At 47.0% G+C, this 17,021-nt stretch overlaps 1 protein-coding gene across 1 annotated transcript in view; it reads right to left on the minus strand.

Annotated features, from left to right (window-relative positions):
• LOC124612604 (ras GTPase-activating-like protein IQGAP1) overlaps positions 1-17,021 on the minus strand; it is a 340,604-nt gene that overhangs the window by 299,805 nt on the left and 23,778 nt on the right. The window contains exon 3 of the mRNA XM_047140897.1: positions 1,570-1,804. Coding sequence (XP_046996853.1) covers positions 1,570-1,804 — 235 coding nt within the window. The remainder of the gene's footprint in view (positions 1-1,569; positions 1,805-17,021) is intronic.

The raw sequence follows: 17,021 nt of genomic DNA on the forward strand, positions 1-17,021 counted from the left end.
TGAGCCTGTCCAGGGTTTTTATTTCCATGATTTGTCGCTTATTATGGAGAACAAGGCACTCAGGTGAGCAGGGGGAGTGGTGCTTCCCACAGTTGACACAAGTGGGAGGAGGCACACATAGGTCACCCGGGTGCAGAGGAGGACTGCAATCCCTGCATGTGGTGCTGGAGGTACAGCGAGATGGCATGTGGCCAAAGCTCCAGCACTTGAAGCACCGCATAGGTTGAGGGACGTATGGTTTCATGTCACAACGATAAACCATCACCTCGATCTTTTCACGCAACGAGTCACACTCAAAAGCCAAGATGAAAGCACTAGTAGCAACCCTGTTTTCTTTGGGTTCCCTATGCACGTGCCAGATGAAGTGGACACCCCGTCGCTCTAATTTGGTGCTTAGCTCCTTATCCGACTGCAATATACACACACTGATTGGTACTTGAAGAGCAATAACTTTCATCAAACAAGAGACCTGCCTGAACACATTAGTAAACAGGGAAAACAATATTTTCAATGATGACCATCTACAGTCTGAATTTCAGCATTTGAGAAGTGTGTTCAAGAAAAATGGTTACAGGACAGAAGAGACTGCAAAAGTTTTCACGTGCCACTGATGAAAGGTATCTCTTGAATTGGTGGAAGAGGCCAAGATGGGTGCAATTCTTCCATGCTGTGGAGCAACAATAAGATAGGAGTGTGTTGCATAGACATGGACTGAGACCAGTCTCCCTTGTAACTGCAGTAACATTTATATAGGACAAACTATTCACAGTGTTGCTGAACTTCGTGCAGAGCATTCACAACATATTAAACAAAGGGAACTGGAAAAGTCAGCTACGGCTGTATTTTGTCTAGAAAATGGTCGTAAGACAAGAATCTTCGCTCATGCTCCACCATACTGGAATTTTGTTATAAAGGAGACAGACAAAATTAAACAGCAACAACTTTAACAGAGAGCAGAGGCACATGCTTGGAATGGCACTGGAGCGGGCTTTTGATATTAAGTGAGAGCAAAGACAGATTACAGACACTCGTGGGGAGGCAAGAGGGCAGTTTCAAATGTGTTACCACCACCTTGCACCACCTGATGTCACTCAGTCCAGGGCCGGGACGGTGTTGCTACGAGCAGCTCAACTTGCCTTTTACATGTGCATTACTTCTGCCCTTTCTGGAAGCTTCCAGATGCTGTGTCACACCTATATATGTGGAACACTGGACCAGCTTCAGCAGTCAGTGATTTTAACTCCTGATGATGATGGTGGAGACAGCTATCAAAAGCTCTAGTGTCCTATTCGAAGGGACACAGTTTGTAAACCAAGAGTATTTTATTGTAGAACCTGACTAATTAGATATGTGTGATAATGAGTTATCAAGAAAGCAATGCACTAAAAATTTATCGAGACTTTAACATAGAATTCCAACAGTGTCCCCATAGTGAGCGCAAGACATTTCATACCAAACCATATTTTGCACATCTGATTGTATGCACAACATATCAGTTTCTCACCACAGTTACAGTGTAAAACTGGAACAATAAATTATTTTACATACATATATATCACAGATACTGACCTTTGGTAGTTCCAAAAATTCAAGGGATTTGAGCCAATAGTTAATATTGTCAGTATGGCGAAACTGCAATCCAGCTAATTTGTAACGCCTTTGCTCTGCATCATATATTTTGTTCTTGGGGACTACCTTTGGTGCTAAAACATTACCCAACTTAGCTAAGTAAACTCCATTCCGTAAACCCTCCTCTAGCAATGTAGGTGATGGTAATGGCTCCTGCAACATAGCTTCCAGCCACCTAAAAAAAAAAAAAAAAAAAGCAATAATGAAATCAAAATAATATTTTGTACTCTCTACATAAATAGTAACCATTTTTCATATATAAAATACTAGTTGGTTGGTTGACCTTTTTTGGGAGGCGGCGGGGGAGGGGGGGGGGGGGGGGGGCAAACAGTGATGTCATTCGCCCCATGATCTAAGGTGACAGAAACTAAGGGAGGAACAACACAAACAGCTCAGTCTAATTGATGGGAAAGGAAAACAGGCTCACAAAGAGACAAAAGGAGTGCCACAGAAGTGCAGGAAGAGTAAAGAAAACGATAGAGGGGGGGGGAGGGGGGGGGGGGGGGCAAAGGTGCTATGCATAATGGGGCATTACACCTACATCTAGACCTACATCTATACTCCGCAAGCCACCCAACGGTATGTGGCGGAGGGCACTTCACGTGCAACTGTCATTACCTCCCTTTTCTGTTCCAGTCGCGTATGGTTCGGGGGAAGAACGACTGTCTGAAAGCCTCCGTGTGCGCTCGAATCTCTCTAATTTTACATTCGTGATCTCCTCGGGAGGTCTAAGCAGGGACAAGCAATATATTCGATGCCTCATCCAGAAACGCACCCTCTCGAAACCTGGCAAACAAGCTACACCGCGATGCACAGCGCCTCTCTTGCAGAGTCTGCCACTTGAGTTTGCTAAACATCTCTGTAACGCTATCACGCTTACCAAATAACCCTGTGACGAAACACGCCGTTCTTCTTCGGATCTTCTCTATCTCCTCTGTCAACCCGATCTGGTACGGATCCCACACTGATGAGCAATACTCAAGTATAGGTCGATCGAGTGTTTTGTAAGCCACCTCCTTTGTTGATGGACTACATTTTCTAAGGACTCTCCCAATGAATCTCAACCTGGTACCCACCTTACCAACAATTAATTTTATATGATAATTCCACTTCAAATCGTTCCGCACGCATACTCCCACATATCTTACAGAAGTAACTGCTACCAGTGTTTGTTCCGCTATCATATAATCATACAATAAAGGAGCCTTCTTTCTATGTATTCGCAAGACATTACATTTGTCTATGTTAAGGGTCAGTTGCCACTTGCTGCACCAAGTGCCTATCTGCTGCAGATCTTCCTGCATTTCGCTACAATTTTCTAATGCTTCAACTTCTCTGTATACTACAGCATCATCCGCGAAAAGCCGCATGGAACTTCCGACACTATCTACTGGGTCATTTATATATATATTGTGAAAAGCAATGGTCCCATAACACTCCCCTGTGGCACGCCAGAGGTTACTTCAACGTCTGTAGACGTCTCTCCATTGATAACAACATGCTGTGTTCTGTTTGTTAAAAACTCTTCAATCCAGCCACACAGCTGGTCTGATATTCGGTAGGCTCTTACTTTGTTTATCAGGCGACAGTGCGGAACTGTATCGAATGCCTTCCGGAAGTCAAGGAAAATAGCATCTACCTGGGAGCCTGTATCTAATATTTTCTGGGTCTCATGAACAAATAAAGCGAGTTGGGTCCCACACGATCGCTGTTTGCGGAATTCATGTTGATTCCTACAGAGTAGATTCTGGGTTTCCAAAAACAACATGATACTTGAACAAAAAACATGTTCTAAAATTCTACAACAGATCGACATCAGAGATATAGGTCTATAGTTTTGCGCATCTGCTCGACAACCCTTCTTGCATCTGCTCGACAACCCTTCTTGAAGACTGGGACTACCTGTGCTGTTCTCCAATCACTTGGAACCTTCCGTTCCTCTAGAGACTTGCGATACACGGCTGTTAGAAGGGGGGCAAGTTCTTTCACGTACTCTGTGTAGAATCAAATTGGTATCCCGTCAGGTCCAGTGGACTTTCCTCTGTTGAGTGATTCCAGTTGCTTTTCTATTCCTTGGACACTTATTTTGACGTCAGCCATTTTTTCGTTTGTGGGAAGATTTGGAGAAGGAACTTCAGTGCGGTCTTCCTCTGTGAAACAGCTTTGGAAAAAGGTGTTTAGTATTTCAGCTTTACGCGTGTCATCCTCTGTTTCAATGCCATCATCATCATCCCAGAGTGTCTGGATATGTTGTTTCGAGCCACTTACTGATTTAACGTAAGACTAGAACTTCCTAGGATTTTCTGTCAAGTCGGTACATAGAATTTTACTTTTGAATTCACTGAACGCTTCACGCATAGCCCTCCTTACACTAACTTTGACATCGTTTAGCTTCAGTTTGTCTGAGATTTTATGGCTGAGTTTAAACTTGCAGCGAAGCTCTCTTTGCTTTCGCAGTAGTTTCCTAACTTTGTTGTTGAACCACGGTGGGTTTTTCCCGTCCCCCACAGTTTTACTCGGCACGTACCTGCCTAAAACGCATTTTACGACTGCCTTGAACTTTTTCCGTAAACACTAAACGTTGTCAGTGTCGGAACAGGAATTTTTCATTTTGATCTGTTAGGTAGTCTGAAATCTGCCTTCTATTATTCTTGCGAAACAGATAAACCTTCCTCCCTTTTTTTATATTCCTATTTACTTCCATATTCAGGGATGCTGCAACGGCCTTATGAGCACTGAATCCCTGTTCTGCACTTACAGAGTCGAAAAGTTCGGGTCTGTTTGTTACCAGTAGGTCCAAGATGTTATCTCCGCGAGTCGGTTCTCTGTTTAATTGCTCAAGGTAATTTTCGGATAGTGCACTCAGTATAATGTCACTCGATGCTCTATCCCTACCACCCGTCCTAAACATCTGAGTGTCCCAGTCTATATTTGGTAAAATGAAATCTCCACCTAAGACTACAATATGCTGAGAAAATTTATGTGAAATGTATTCCAAATTTTCTCTCAGTTTTTCTGCCACTAATGCTGCTGAGTCGGGAGGTCGGTAAAAGGAGCCAATTATTAACCTAGCTCGGTTGTTGAGTGTAACCTCCACCCATAATATTTCACAGGAATTATCCACTTCTACGTCACTACAGGATAAACTACTACTAACAGCGACAAACACGCCACCACCGGTTGCATGCAATCTATCCTTTCTACTGTCTGTGCCTTTGTAAAAATTTCGGCAGAATTTATCTCTGGCTTCAGCCAGCTTTCCGTACCTATAACGATTTCAGCTTCAGCGCTTTCTATCAGCGCTTGAAGTTCTGGTACTTTACCAACGCAGCTTTGACAGTTTACAATTACAATACCGATTGCTGCTTGGTCCCCGCATGTCCTGACTTTTCCCCGCACCCTTTGAGGCTGTTGCCCTTTCTGTACTTTCCCGAGGCCATCTAACCTAAAAAAACGCCCAGTCCACACCACACAACCCCTGCTACCCGTGTAGCTGCTTGCTGCATGTAGTGGACTCCTGACCTATCCAGCGGAACACGAAACCCCACCACCCTATGGCGCAAGTCGAGTAATCTGCAGCCCACAAGGTCGCAGAACCGTCTCAGCCTCAGATTCAGACCCTCCACTCGGCTGTGTACCAAAGATCCGCAGTCAGTCCTGTCGACGATGCTGCACATGGTGAGCTCTGCTTTCATCCTGCTAGCGAGACTGGCAGTCTTCACCAAATCAGATAGCCGCCGGAAGCCAGAGAGGATTTCCTCCGATCCATAGCGACACACATCATTGGTGCCAACATGAACGACCACCTGCAGATGGGTGCACCCTGTACCCTTCATGGCATCCGGAAGGACCCTTTCCACATCTGGAATGACTCCCCCCGGTATGCACACGGAGTGCACATTGGTTTTCTTCCCCTCTCTTGCTGCCATATCCCTAAGGGGCCCCATTACGCGCCTGACGTTGGAGCTCCAAACTACCAGCAAGCCCACCCTCTGCGACTGCCCGGACCTTGCAGACTGAGGGGCAACCTCTGGAACAGGACAAGCAGCCATCTCCGGCCGAAGATCAGTATCAGCCAGAGACAGAGCCTGAAACAGGTTCGTCAGACAAACTGGAGAGGCCTTCCGTTCAGCCCTCCGGAATGTCTTTTGCCCCCTGCCACACCTCGAGACGACCTCCCACTCTACCACAGGTGAGGGATCAGCCTCAATGTGGGCAGTATCCCGGGCAGCCACAGTCGTAGTCCGATCGGGGGATGCGTGGGACGAGCTGGCCGTCCCTGACAAACCCCCAGCCGGACGCCCACAGTGATGCCCACTGGCAACAGCCTCAAGCTGTGTGACCGAAGCCAACACGGCCTGAAGCTGGGAGCGAAGGGATGCCAACTCAGCCAGCATCCAAACACAGCAGTTGCAGTTACAGCCAACTCACCTCCATTCTCACACTATACCATGATCGCAACGCGATGGAGACAGCACCAAGGGAAGAAGACATAAGAAAAGGAGAAACTAAACCACACAAAATACCTCAAAAAATGTAGGGAAAAGAGGGGAATGTTGGTATGGAGGCAAGGCAGAAGGCTTCACACACCAACACAAATGCTGATCGAGGGACTCCAGTTCCAGAATAAAATTCAGTTACTTAAATCTGGGAGGACAATCGACATTTGTGAAGGAAACTGAGAAGGGACATAACCAAATGAGGGTCATCAACTAACACCCAGGGAAAGACAGGTGGGAAGTTATATTAAGTATGAAGGGCCAAAAGGTGGGGGCAGTCCAGCAAAATATCGATCAGCTTGAGGAGGCCGCACAACTACAAAGCAAAGGCAGCTCATTATGGAATAAAAACCATGGACCAACCTGGTACACCGAAAATGAAGATGGCAGTAGATGGTCGATTCCCCCCAGGAGAGGTAGAGGGAAGAACACCACGTGGTGGAATTCCCCTTGATCTCGTGAAGTTATTTTACACAGGGGGATGGGCCCCAAGAGTTGGCCCACAAATGAGCAAAAAGGAATTCGACATTTAACCACAAATCGAACCCTGGAGGGGTCACAGAGAAGGGGAGGGGGGGAGGGGGAGATGGAGGGAAGGGGGTGAGGTGTTAAGTGACTGAGGCCCCTCCCCTCCCTAGCTCGACAATCGGCAAGCTCATTACCTGAGGGCTGTGATACCCACATCGCCAGGCACCCAAAACATCAACTGAACAAGCGACATGGTCAAGATCGGCGAAGTCACAGACGGCACAGACCAAACAGCAGTGGGAAAAACATTGGGTGATAATGCGAAACCCACTCATTGAGTCCTTATGTAACAAAATGCAGGTGAGGGAGGACCGTTTAATATAACAGAGTACGTTATAGGTGGCCATCAGTTCCACAGTAAACAGGCAAGAGATGGTTTTCCGTGCCAACAGAAGCTGTGAAGGTATATACCACGTGAGTGCAGATTTACCGCCACTGCTGTAAAAAACAATAGCATCCCAAAACTCCTGTAAGAGCACGAGGAAGAAACAGGAGAACACCAAAGGAGCAGTGGAAATTAGACAAGAGTGGGGTATTTGGGAGAGAACATGCGGAACAACACAAAGAGGGAAGGTGGAAATCTTAACAGAGAGAGGCAAGGTGGAGCCCAACTGGTAATTACACCTGAGGGCGGGCAACGTGCTGAAGCTGCAAAATTAACAGAACAGGAGGAGTGAGCAGAGAAAGAGTGGATAGCAATGGCAAAAGAAACCAGGAGCTGGGACCACTGAACCTAAAGGAGAGGGTGGGATCCCACAGTCAACCAGAAGACTATTGACACAGCTAGTGCGAAAGGCACCAGTTGCCAAATGGATACCACAATGGTGTACGAGGTCCACGAAAGAGAATGTGGACAACCACAGTGCAGACAGGATGTAACTAAGACCCAATGAAGTTGGAGAAGAGGCTGGGCAAGTAAGAAAGTTTACAGAAACAGCCAATCTTCAGAAGATGGCTGTGGAGCAATCAAGTAAGCTTGCTGTCAAAAAAAGAAAACCCAAGAAATGAAACTAGAGGACCACAGTCAGGTACTGGGTGTTGAGGTAGAGCTCTGGATAAGGATGGACCATCGAATGGTGACAGAAATCCATCACCTGTAATTTAAGGGAGTAGAACGAAAATCCTGTGAGAGTGTCCGCATGGAAGCACACCAGACGACACACTGGAGATGCCGCTCTGCAGAGGCCATTGAGTGGGAACTAGCCCAGGTACAGAAACTATCCTTATATGGAGCAGGGGCGACATACAAATCCTTTAAGAGCAATGAGAAAAAGATGGAAACTTAATACGGAGCCCTGTGGAACAAAATTCTGTGTCTGCGGAGAGCTGAGAATGTTGCCAACCCAAACTCTGAAGGACCGGTGGAACAGGAGCTGGTGAATAAAAATTGGGACGGAGCCCCAAAGACCTCATTCATGAAGCATAAGTACGATATGATGGCGCCAAGCCATGTCACTGGCATTTCAAAGGTCAAAGAAAACTGCGTCAAAATGGCGGTGTTGAGAAAACGCCTACCGAACTGCGGGTTCCGGTCAAAGCACATGATCGATCGAAGACTGTCCCTCCCGAATACTGCACTGTTAATGAGACAAAAGCAACAGAGATTCAAGGACCAATCTAAGTCAATGAGCCACCATCCGATCAAATAACTTGTAGAGGACGTTTGTCAGACTGATTGGCCAGTAACTACTGACGGACAATGAATACTTACCAGGCTTAAGACAGGAACCACAATACTGTCCCTCCATTGAGAGGGGAAAACACCTTGGAGCCAAATAAGATTAAACACCTGGAAGAGATACGGTTGCTGTGGAGGACTGAGGTGTTGAAGCAATTGATTATGGATGCAGTCAGGGACAGGGACTGAATTGTGGGAGGAGGAGAAGGTCAGAAGAAGTTCCCATTCACTGAAAGGTTCATTACAGAATTCCACCTGACAAGGCATAAAGCCCACAGTTTCCTGACGAAGGCTGACGCTGATGCCGTTGCAAAATGGGTTGCATGATATTCTGCAAGAACTGATGGATCTGTGCCAGTTGCCAATAGTAGTTTTCCATCTTGGGCCTTGCCCGTGCTGTTGGCAACCTCTGAGTGTGCAGAGTGATGCCCACACCTGAGATGAAGGGACAGAAGAACACAGGAAAGGACAGAAGAACATAGTGAGAAGACAAAGCATTCCCACATACCCACTTGCTCTGTTTGATTAAGCAACAGGCTCTGGTGCAAAGATGCTTAAGGGTAATAAGCAGAAGACAGGTGCTGCTTAAGGCAGTGCAAGGCCAGATGGTGAACATGGATGGCTATGGCAATTGCCATGCTCCACCACGGGATCAGCACTCGGTGAAATGGGCCTGTCAAAGCTGTGTACGGCAATGTTGGCGGCGCGAATAAGTGTATCAGACATTCAGAGACAACTTCATAGATACAATCTGACAAAGAAGGGGTAAATATGACCTGGGAGGTATATAGAGGCCAATTAGCATGACGATAAGCCCAGCAGGATAGCCCAGACATCGGGAGGTGGGAAGGGAATGAGAGAATCAATGGGAAATAGTCACTATTGCAGAAATAATCTCATGGTGACCAGTGTGGTAAAGGGAGAAGGGGAGGGGAAGTGAGTGAAAGACCTATGGCAGAGAAAGTACCATAAGTGGCACCAAAATGTGTAGGGGAACCAGCACTAGGAAAGTATAGATCGTGGTCGGCAAGAAACTTATCTATCAAGAGACTCCGACTAGATGAAAGAGCACTGTCCCACGACAGGTGATGTACATTAAAATCCCCAAGGAGAAGGAGGAAGGGAGGGGTAGCTGCAAAAGGAGGGAATTAGGGCAGCATGTGTAAATGGCCTGTCAGGAGGGAGATAGAGATTGCAAACCATGACTGCAGACTCCAAGTGGACCCAGACACCAACCACTTCCACCAGCACCCCTCAAATGGTTCACCCAGTATCAGTAGAAGCTATAGAACCCACAAAGGGTTAGTGGTGAGTGGAATGAAATTCCTGGAGAATGACACAAGCTGCAGAGTAAAAGGAAGTAAGGGAGTACAACTCCAGAAGGTGATGATGAGTACTTGTTACAATTCCACTGAATAAGTCCAGAAAGAGGGTCCAAATGGGAGGTGAACAGGTCGAAACCAGTCATGCCTCCGGGTCATTATCCACCAAGAAGGACAGGGCGACATCCATAAACAAGAGGGCTGACTCAGGTTGTGAGGGAGAGTCTGAATCTCTGTGGCCATGAGAGGGGCACTGTCCCTGGACTTAAACTACTACTACTACTACTACTACTACTACTACTACTACTCATTCGTAAGTTGAGGGGGGCATGGCCCAGAGGGAGAGCAGGCTTCAGTGAGATCTGTAACTAAGAGAGAGTGCACAGATTGTGGGTCCCACAACTGACTTGTGGTGGTAGGCCTGCAGTATGGGACACATCAGGGAGAGGGGTCCCAGGAGGAGGCACTTCTCCAGGTGGATAGGAGGAACAGCACCACCTAGAGGGCAGGGTATGAGAACCACAGGGGAGGTCAAGAGGGAAAGAGGGGTGGGGATGAGGGGTGGGACAGGGCTAAGGAGGAGGGAGGAGGGGGGGAATGTCATAACAAAGGCAAAGTTAAATGTCATGGACAAACGGTGAAGATGGTCATATTTCTTATGAATCTTAGGGTACGATAAATGATCGAGGGACTTACACTCCAGTATTCTTTTTTTTCCCCCTTCTTCTTCTTATAAACTGAGCAATCCAGCAAGCACGGACAGTGATGGCCATCCACAACTGACACACATGTAAGGAGAACGCATGGAGTGGGTGTCCACATTCACTCCATAGAGGGTCTGCTCTACAGGGGGAAGACGTGTTTGAAACACAAACACTGAAAACATCTCATGGGTGGTGGAACGTACAACTTCACGTCACACTGATAACACACAACGTTGACCACCTCTGGGAGGGAATCCCCTCAAATGCGAGAATAAAGGCACCGATATAAATGTGATAGTCCTTATGGCCTTTTTGAACATGCCAAATGAAATGAATGCCCGAAATTTCCAGATTGGCCACGAGTTCCTCGTCGGTTTGAAGGATTAGGTCCCTACAAAAAAAATGACTCCAGAAACCATATTCAAGGACTGGTGAGGAGTAATTGACACCAAGAAGCAACCAAGATGGTCACATGCATGAAGGGTCACAGATTGGGTGGCAGAAGCAATTTTGATCAACAGTATAAAAAACTGGTAGTTGCTTCACACAGAGAAGACAATAATCATGACTTGCTTTAATAACCTAATAAACACTTCAAAAATTAAAGAAAAAGTAGTATTGTTCTGGTTGTTTGTACTTATTCTATGAGAGAGTGTTCTCAGTGCTTAGTGGACAAAAAGCAAATGGGGGTACTGTCTCAAAGTGTCCCTTACAGGCAGAACACTATTTAAAAATCTTTCAGTCATCATTGGCTTGTCTTCTCCTCTGCAAACCTTCGTGAGGTGCATAGCAGATGGTAAATCCTAGTCTACCAATTATTAGGGTTACTTCCTGTTCCGTTCATGTACGAAGCATGGGAAGAATGATTGTTTGGATGCCTCTGCACATGCAGTAATTATTCTAATCTCATCCTCATGATTCCTATGTGAGCGACCCATAGGAGATTGTAGTACCTATATTCCTAGAGTCATCATTTAAAGCCAGTTCTTGAAACTTTGTCAACAGACTTACATCTATCTTCAAGAGTCTTTCAGTTCCTTCAGTATCTCTGTGACACTCTCCCACAGATCATACAATCCTTTGGCCACACATGCTGCCCTTCTCTGTATACATTTAATATATCCTGGTAGTCCTATTTGGTACAGGACCTACACACTTGAGCAATGTTCTAGAAACAGACACACTAATGAGTTGTAAGCAGTTGCCTTTGTAGGCAGATTGCACTTCCCCAGTATTCTACCAATAAACTGAAGTCTACCACTTACTTTACCCTTGACTGAATGTAATCATTCCATTCCTTACCTCTACAAAGTGTTACACCCAGTTATTTGTACGAGTTGGGACGTTTCCAACATGGACTCATTGACATTATAGTCATAGTATACTACTTTTTTTGTCTTGTGAAGCACACAATTTTAAATTTTTGGTTGGTTTGAGGAATAAAGGGACCAAACTACAGGGTCATCAGCCCTTGTTCCTGACAAAAAACAAGTCTGAGGGTAAAACAACTCCCAAAGTACATTTGGGAAAGTAAAAGGGTGAAAAGGAATGCGGAACCACACCTAAAAAGAAACCAAATAGCATGAGGAAAAATGGGGAAAATATACACCATAAGGAAAAGTAGAAGAAGGTATTAAAACCATAGAGCAGACGGTTTGGACTGGCTGTTTAAAAAAATAAAAGAGGATGAGCCAGCCACTCTGCAACACATTAAAATGTCCACCCCAAAAAGACAAGGCGAGATGAACACATGAATGGAAAAGACAAACACCAAGAGAAACAAATGTGAAGAAAGGTTGACAGAGTTAAAATGGAGGGAGGGTGGAGGTCCCAGAATGAAGGCCAAATGCCCACCCTTAGATGGTACAATAAAAAAATTCCTCACTGATAAAATGTAAAACTAAATCTACCACTGAGGCATTGCTGCCCAACAACAAAGGTAGGGTGCTGGGAAGGTTAAAAGTCCACTGCAGAGTGGCTAAAATTGGGCAGTCAAGCAAGATGTGCATGACAGTCAGAATGGAGCCACAGCGACACCGAGGTGGGTCCTCACGATGGAGGAGGTAACCATGTGCTAGCCACGTATTGCCAATGCATAGGTGGCAACGGACAACAGATTCCCTGCGAGTGACTCGCATGGATGACTGCCACACATTCGTCGTATCCTCGATAGCACGGAGTTTATTTGTTATACTCAGGGTGCACCATTCAGTATTCCAGATCGCAAAAACTTTGCGGTGGAAGACAGCCTCAATCTCCAGGGATGGTTTACTGGTGGCCTGTTTAGACAGGCAGTCAGCAAGCTCATTGCCCGGTATCCCAACATAGCCTGGGGTCCAAATGTAGGTCACTGAGCATCCACTGGTGCAGAGGGCATAAAGAGATTCCTGGATTAACAGTACCAAAGGATGCCTAGGGAAACACTGGTTGAGAGCTTGTAGGCTGCTTAAGGAATCACTACAAATGATGAGGGACTCGCCAGAGCAGGAGCGGATGTGATCAAGAGCGCGATAGATGGCAGCCAACTCTGCAGTGAAAATGCTGCAGCCATCCAGCAAGGAATGTTGTTCAGTACGGCCAACATGAGTAAGTGTAGCGACCAAGACCATCGACCAGTGATCCATTGGTGTGGATTATTTCTAAGCCCTCAAACTCGCCAAGAAGGGAGATATGAGGTGCATTCAAGTTCTAAGGCCTCCGATTTCTTTTCTAATTAACTACTCACCCGAAATTGATGAAACTGGCAATACTTCTCGACATAATCGCCCTGCAGACGTACACATTTTTCACAATGCTGACGCCATGATTCCATGGCAGCGGCAAAGGCTTCTTTAGGAGTCTGTTTTGACCACTGGAAAATCGCTGAGGCAATAGCAGCATGGCTGGTGAATGTGCGGCCATGGAGAGTGTCTTTCATTGTTGGACAAAGCCAAAAGTCACTAGGAGCCAGGTCAGGTGAGTAGGGAGCATGAGGAAACACTTCAAAGTTGTTATCATGAAGAAACTGTTGCGTAACGTTAGCTCGATGTGCGAGTGCGTTGTCTTGGTGAAACAGCACACGCACAGCCCTTCCCGGACGTTTTTGTTGCAGTGCAGGAAGGAATTTGTTCTTCAAAACATTTTCGTAGGATGCACCTGTTACCGTAGTGCCCTTTGGAACGCAATGGGTAAGGATTACGCCCTCGCTGTCCCAGAACATGGACACCATCATTTTTTTCAGCACTGGCGGTTACCCGAAATTTTTTTGGTGGCGGTGAATCTGTGTGCTTCCATTGAGCTGACTGGCGCTTTGTTTCTGGATTGAAAAATGGCATCCACGTCTCATCCATTGTCACAACAGACGAAAAGAAAGTCCCATTCATGCTGTCGTGGCGTGTCAACATTGCTCGGCAACATGCCACACGGGCAGCCATGTGGTCGTCCGTCAGCATTCGTGGCACCCACCTGGATGACACTTTTCGCATTTTCAGGTCGTCATGCAGGATTGTGTGCACAGAACCCACAGAAATGCCAACTCTGGAGGCGATCTGTTCAACAGTCATTCGGCGATCCCCCAAAACAATTCTCTCCACTTTCTTGATCATGTCGTCAGACCGGCTTGTGCGAGCCCGAGGTTGTTTTGGTTTGTTGTCACATGATGTTCTGCCTTCATTAAACTGTCGCACCCACGAACACATCCATAACTCCATCACCACGTCTCCTTCAACTGTCGATGAATTTCAATTGGTTTCACACCATGCAAATTCACAAAACGAATGATTGCACGCTGTTCAAGTAAGGAAAACGTCTCCATTTTAAGTATTTAAAACAGTTCTCATTCTCGCCGCTGGCGGTAAAATTCCATCTGCCGTACGGTGCTGCCATCTCTGGGACGTATTGACAATGAACGCGGCCTCATTTTAAAACAATGCGCATGTTTCTATCTCTTTCCAGTCCGGAGAAAAAAAATCGGAGGCCTTAGAACTTGAATGCACCTCGTAAAATGCCAATGGAGGGCCTCAGGGGGAAGTGAGCCTTTGGGGCTTTGCAGTAGGTCCAGCCGAAGCTGTGGCCGAAGTATGGACCATGGGGGTACACGGAAGTGGGCCTGCAGGAAAGGTGGCAAGGGAAAGCGTCGAGTTCATGAAGAAGTGACCGGACACGGACAGTGAAGGGATTCCCAGTTCTGGGTTACTGCTGTGGGAGATGGAGTGCTGTGTTGGGGAAAAGATGACAGTAATTTGGGTGGCGAGTCAAACTACGTATGTGGGCGGTATAATTTGCGAGCAACTGTTGCCGCCGGAGCTGCAATGGAGGAACACCAGCTTCCACCAGGAGGCCGTTCATGGGGATGGATCGGAAGACTCCTGTCGCGAGGCGAACTGCACAGTGGTGGATAGGGTCTAGTAAGCTCAGTGCAGGGGGAGGGGGGGGGGGGCTGCTGAACCATACACCACACTCCCGTGATCAACACTGGACTCTACAAGGGCTTGGTACAGCTGATCAGCACCGCAGTTGGTGTGGCTCAGACATCAAATAAGATTAAGGTGCCGACAGCACTTGTTCTTAAGCTGACAAAGACGGGGAAGCCAACTTAAGCGAGTGTCAAAGACCAGTCCCAGAAAGCGGTAAGTCTCCACTGCATCTAGTAGTTGGTCACTGAGGTAAAGTTCTGGATAGGGGTGGACAGTACGACGATGACAGAAGTGCATCACGCAAGTTTTGGCAGCCAAAACCTGAAAGCCGTGAGTGAGGGTCCACGACTGCACCTTCCTTATAGCTCCCTGCAGCCGGCGTTCAGCCGCAACAGTAGAAAAGGAGCAGAACGAAACACAAAAATCGTCAGCATATAGGAGGGGAAAGACTGACGATCCTACTGTTAATGTGAGACCATTGATAGCAATTAAAAAGAGCGGAACACTCAGGACAGAGCCCTACGGGACCCCATCCTCTTGTGTATGAGGTGCACTATCAGAAGTACCGACACGAACTCTGAATGTGCGGTGTGACAAAGTTTTGTATAAAAATTGGGAGTGGGCCCCAGAGACCCTACTCATGCAGAGTAGCAAGGATGTGGTGTCACCAAGTGATATCGTAGGCCTTCGTGAGATTGAAAAAGACGGCAATAAGGTGTTGTCGCTGGGAAAAGGCTGATGGAATGGCAGACTCCAGGTACACCAAGTTGTCAATGGTTGAGCGTCCTTGGCGACAACCGCCCTGCGAAGGCCCCCCAAGACTCAAGAAGCCAACGCAATCGCCAGCTCACCATACGTTCAAGCTGCTTTCACAGAACGTTGGTGAGGCTGATGCAACAATAGCTGTCATCATCTAGTGCGTTCTACCCAGGCTTTAGGACTGGAATGATGACACTTTCCTGCCATTGTGATGGGAATTGGCCATCACTCCAAATACGGTTGAAGATAGCAAGGAGGTGGCATTGGAAATCCGCTGACAGATCTTTCAGCATTTGCGAATGGATGCGATCTGGGTCGGGGATGTGTCAGGACAGTCGGCAAGGGCACTGAGAAATTCCTACTCACTGAAGGGAGCATTATAAGATTCAGGGTGGCGTGGAGCAAAAGAGAGGGGTTGTCGCTCCACCCTCTGTCTGAGGAGGCAAAAGGTGGGGTGGTAATTCTCTGAAGCAGAGATGCGTGCATAATGCTCAGCAATTATGTCTGAATCGGAAGATACAGCTCCATTTTTGGAAATTCCGGGAACACCTGCTGGGTTCAGATAGCTGTAAAGTCGGCGGAGCTTGATTCAAACCTGGGAGGGGGAGGTTCCTGTTCCAATGGTGTAGACATAGCGTTCCCAACACGCCTGCTTCCTTCGTTTGATGAGGCAGCAAACTTACGCTCGGAGCCGTTTGAAGGCAATAAGGTTCTCCACGGAGGGGTGGCGCTTATGACGCTGGAGGGCCTGTCTATGGTCTCTAATGGCTGCAACGATTTCTGGTGACCACCAAGACACTGACTTCCGCTGGGGGCAACCAGAGAAACGAGAGATTGCTGATTCAGCTGTGGCAGCAATGGCATTAGTGATGACATGGATCACTTCATCGATGGTGGTATGCGATGGATACTCAATGTTGGTAGCGGATGTGAAAGTGTTCCAGTCAGCCTTAGGAAGAACCCACCTGGGCAAGTGTCGAGATGAGGGACACTGCAGTAGGGACGGAAAGAGTGGAAAGTAGTCACTACCACACAAGTCATCATGTGCTCTCCAGTGGATAGATGGGAGAAGGCCAGGACTGCAAACCAAGAGATCAATGGTCAAAGATGTGCCATGTGCCATACTGAAATGTGTGGGGGCACCCATATCTAGGAGGCAAAGGTCGAGGTGAGGTAGAAGGTCCTCAATATCTTTGCCAAGACCATTAAGCTTGTCTCCACTCCACAACGGGTTATGGGCGTTAAAATCACCCAGAAGCAGAAAAGGTGGGGGGAGTTGCGAAATGAGTGCAGTCAAAACATGGGATAGTGCTTCACCATCTGGAGGGAGGTACATGTTACAAATGGTAATTTCCTGTGTTGTCCTCATCCTGACGGCCACAGCTTCTAAAGTTTTTTGAAGCGGCACAGGTTTACTACAGACAGAGGTGAGCACGAAAATACATACTTCACCACAGGCAGGATGGTTTTTGAAGTACCTCCGGTAGCCACGAAGAGGAGGGGGGGGG

This window comes from Schistocerca americana, chromosome 1 (genome assembly GCF_021461395.2).
Source record: "Schistocerca americana isolate TAMUIC-IGC-003095 chromosome 1, iqSchAmer2.1, whole genome shotgun sequence".
Classification (NCBI taxonomy): domain Eukaryota; kingdom Metazoa; phylum Arthropoda; class Insecta; order Orthoptera; family Acrididae; genus Schistocerca; species Schistocerca americana.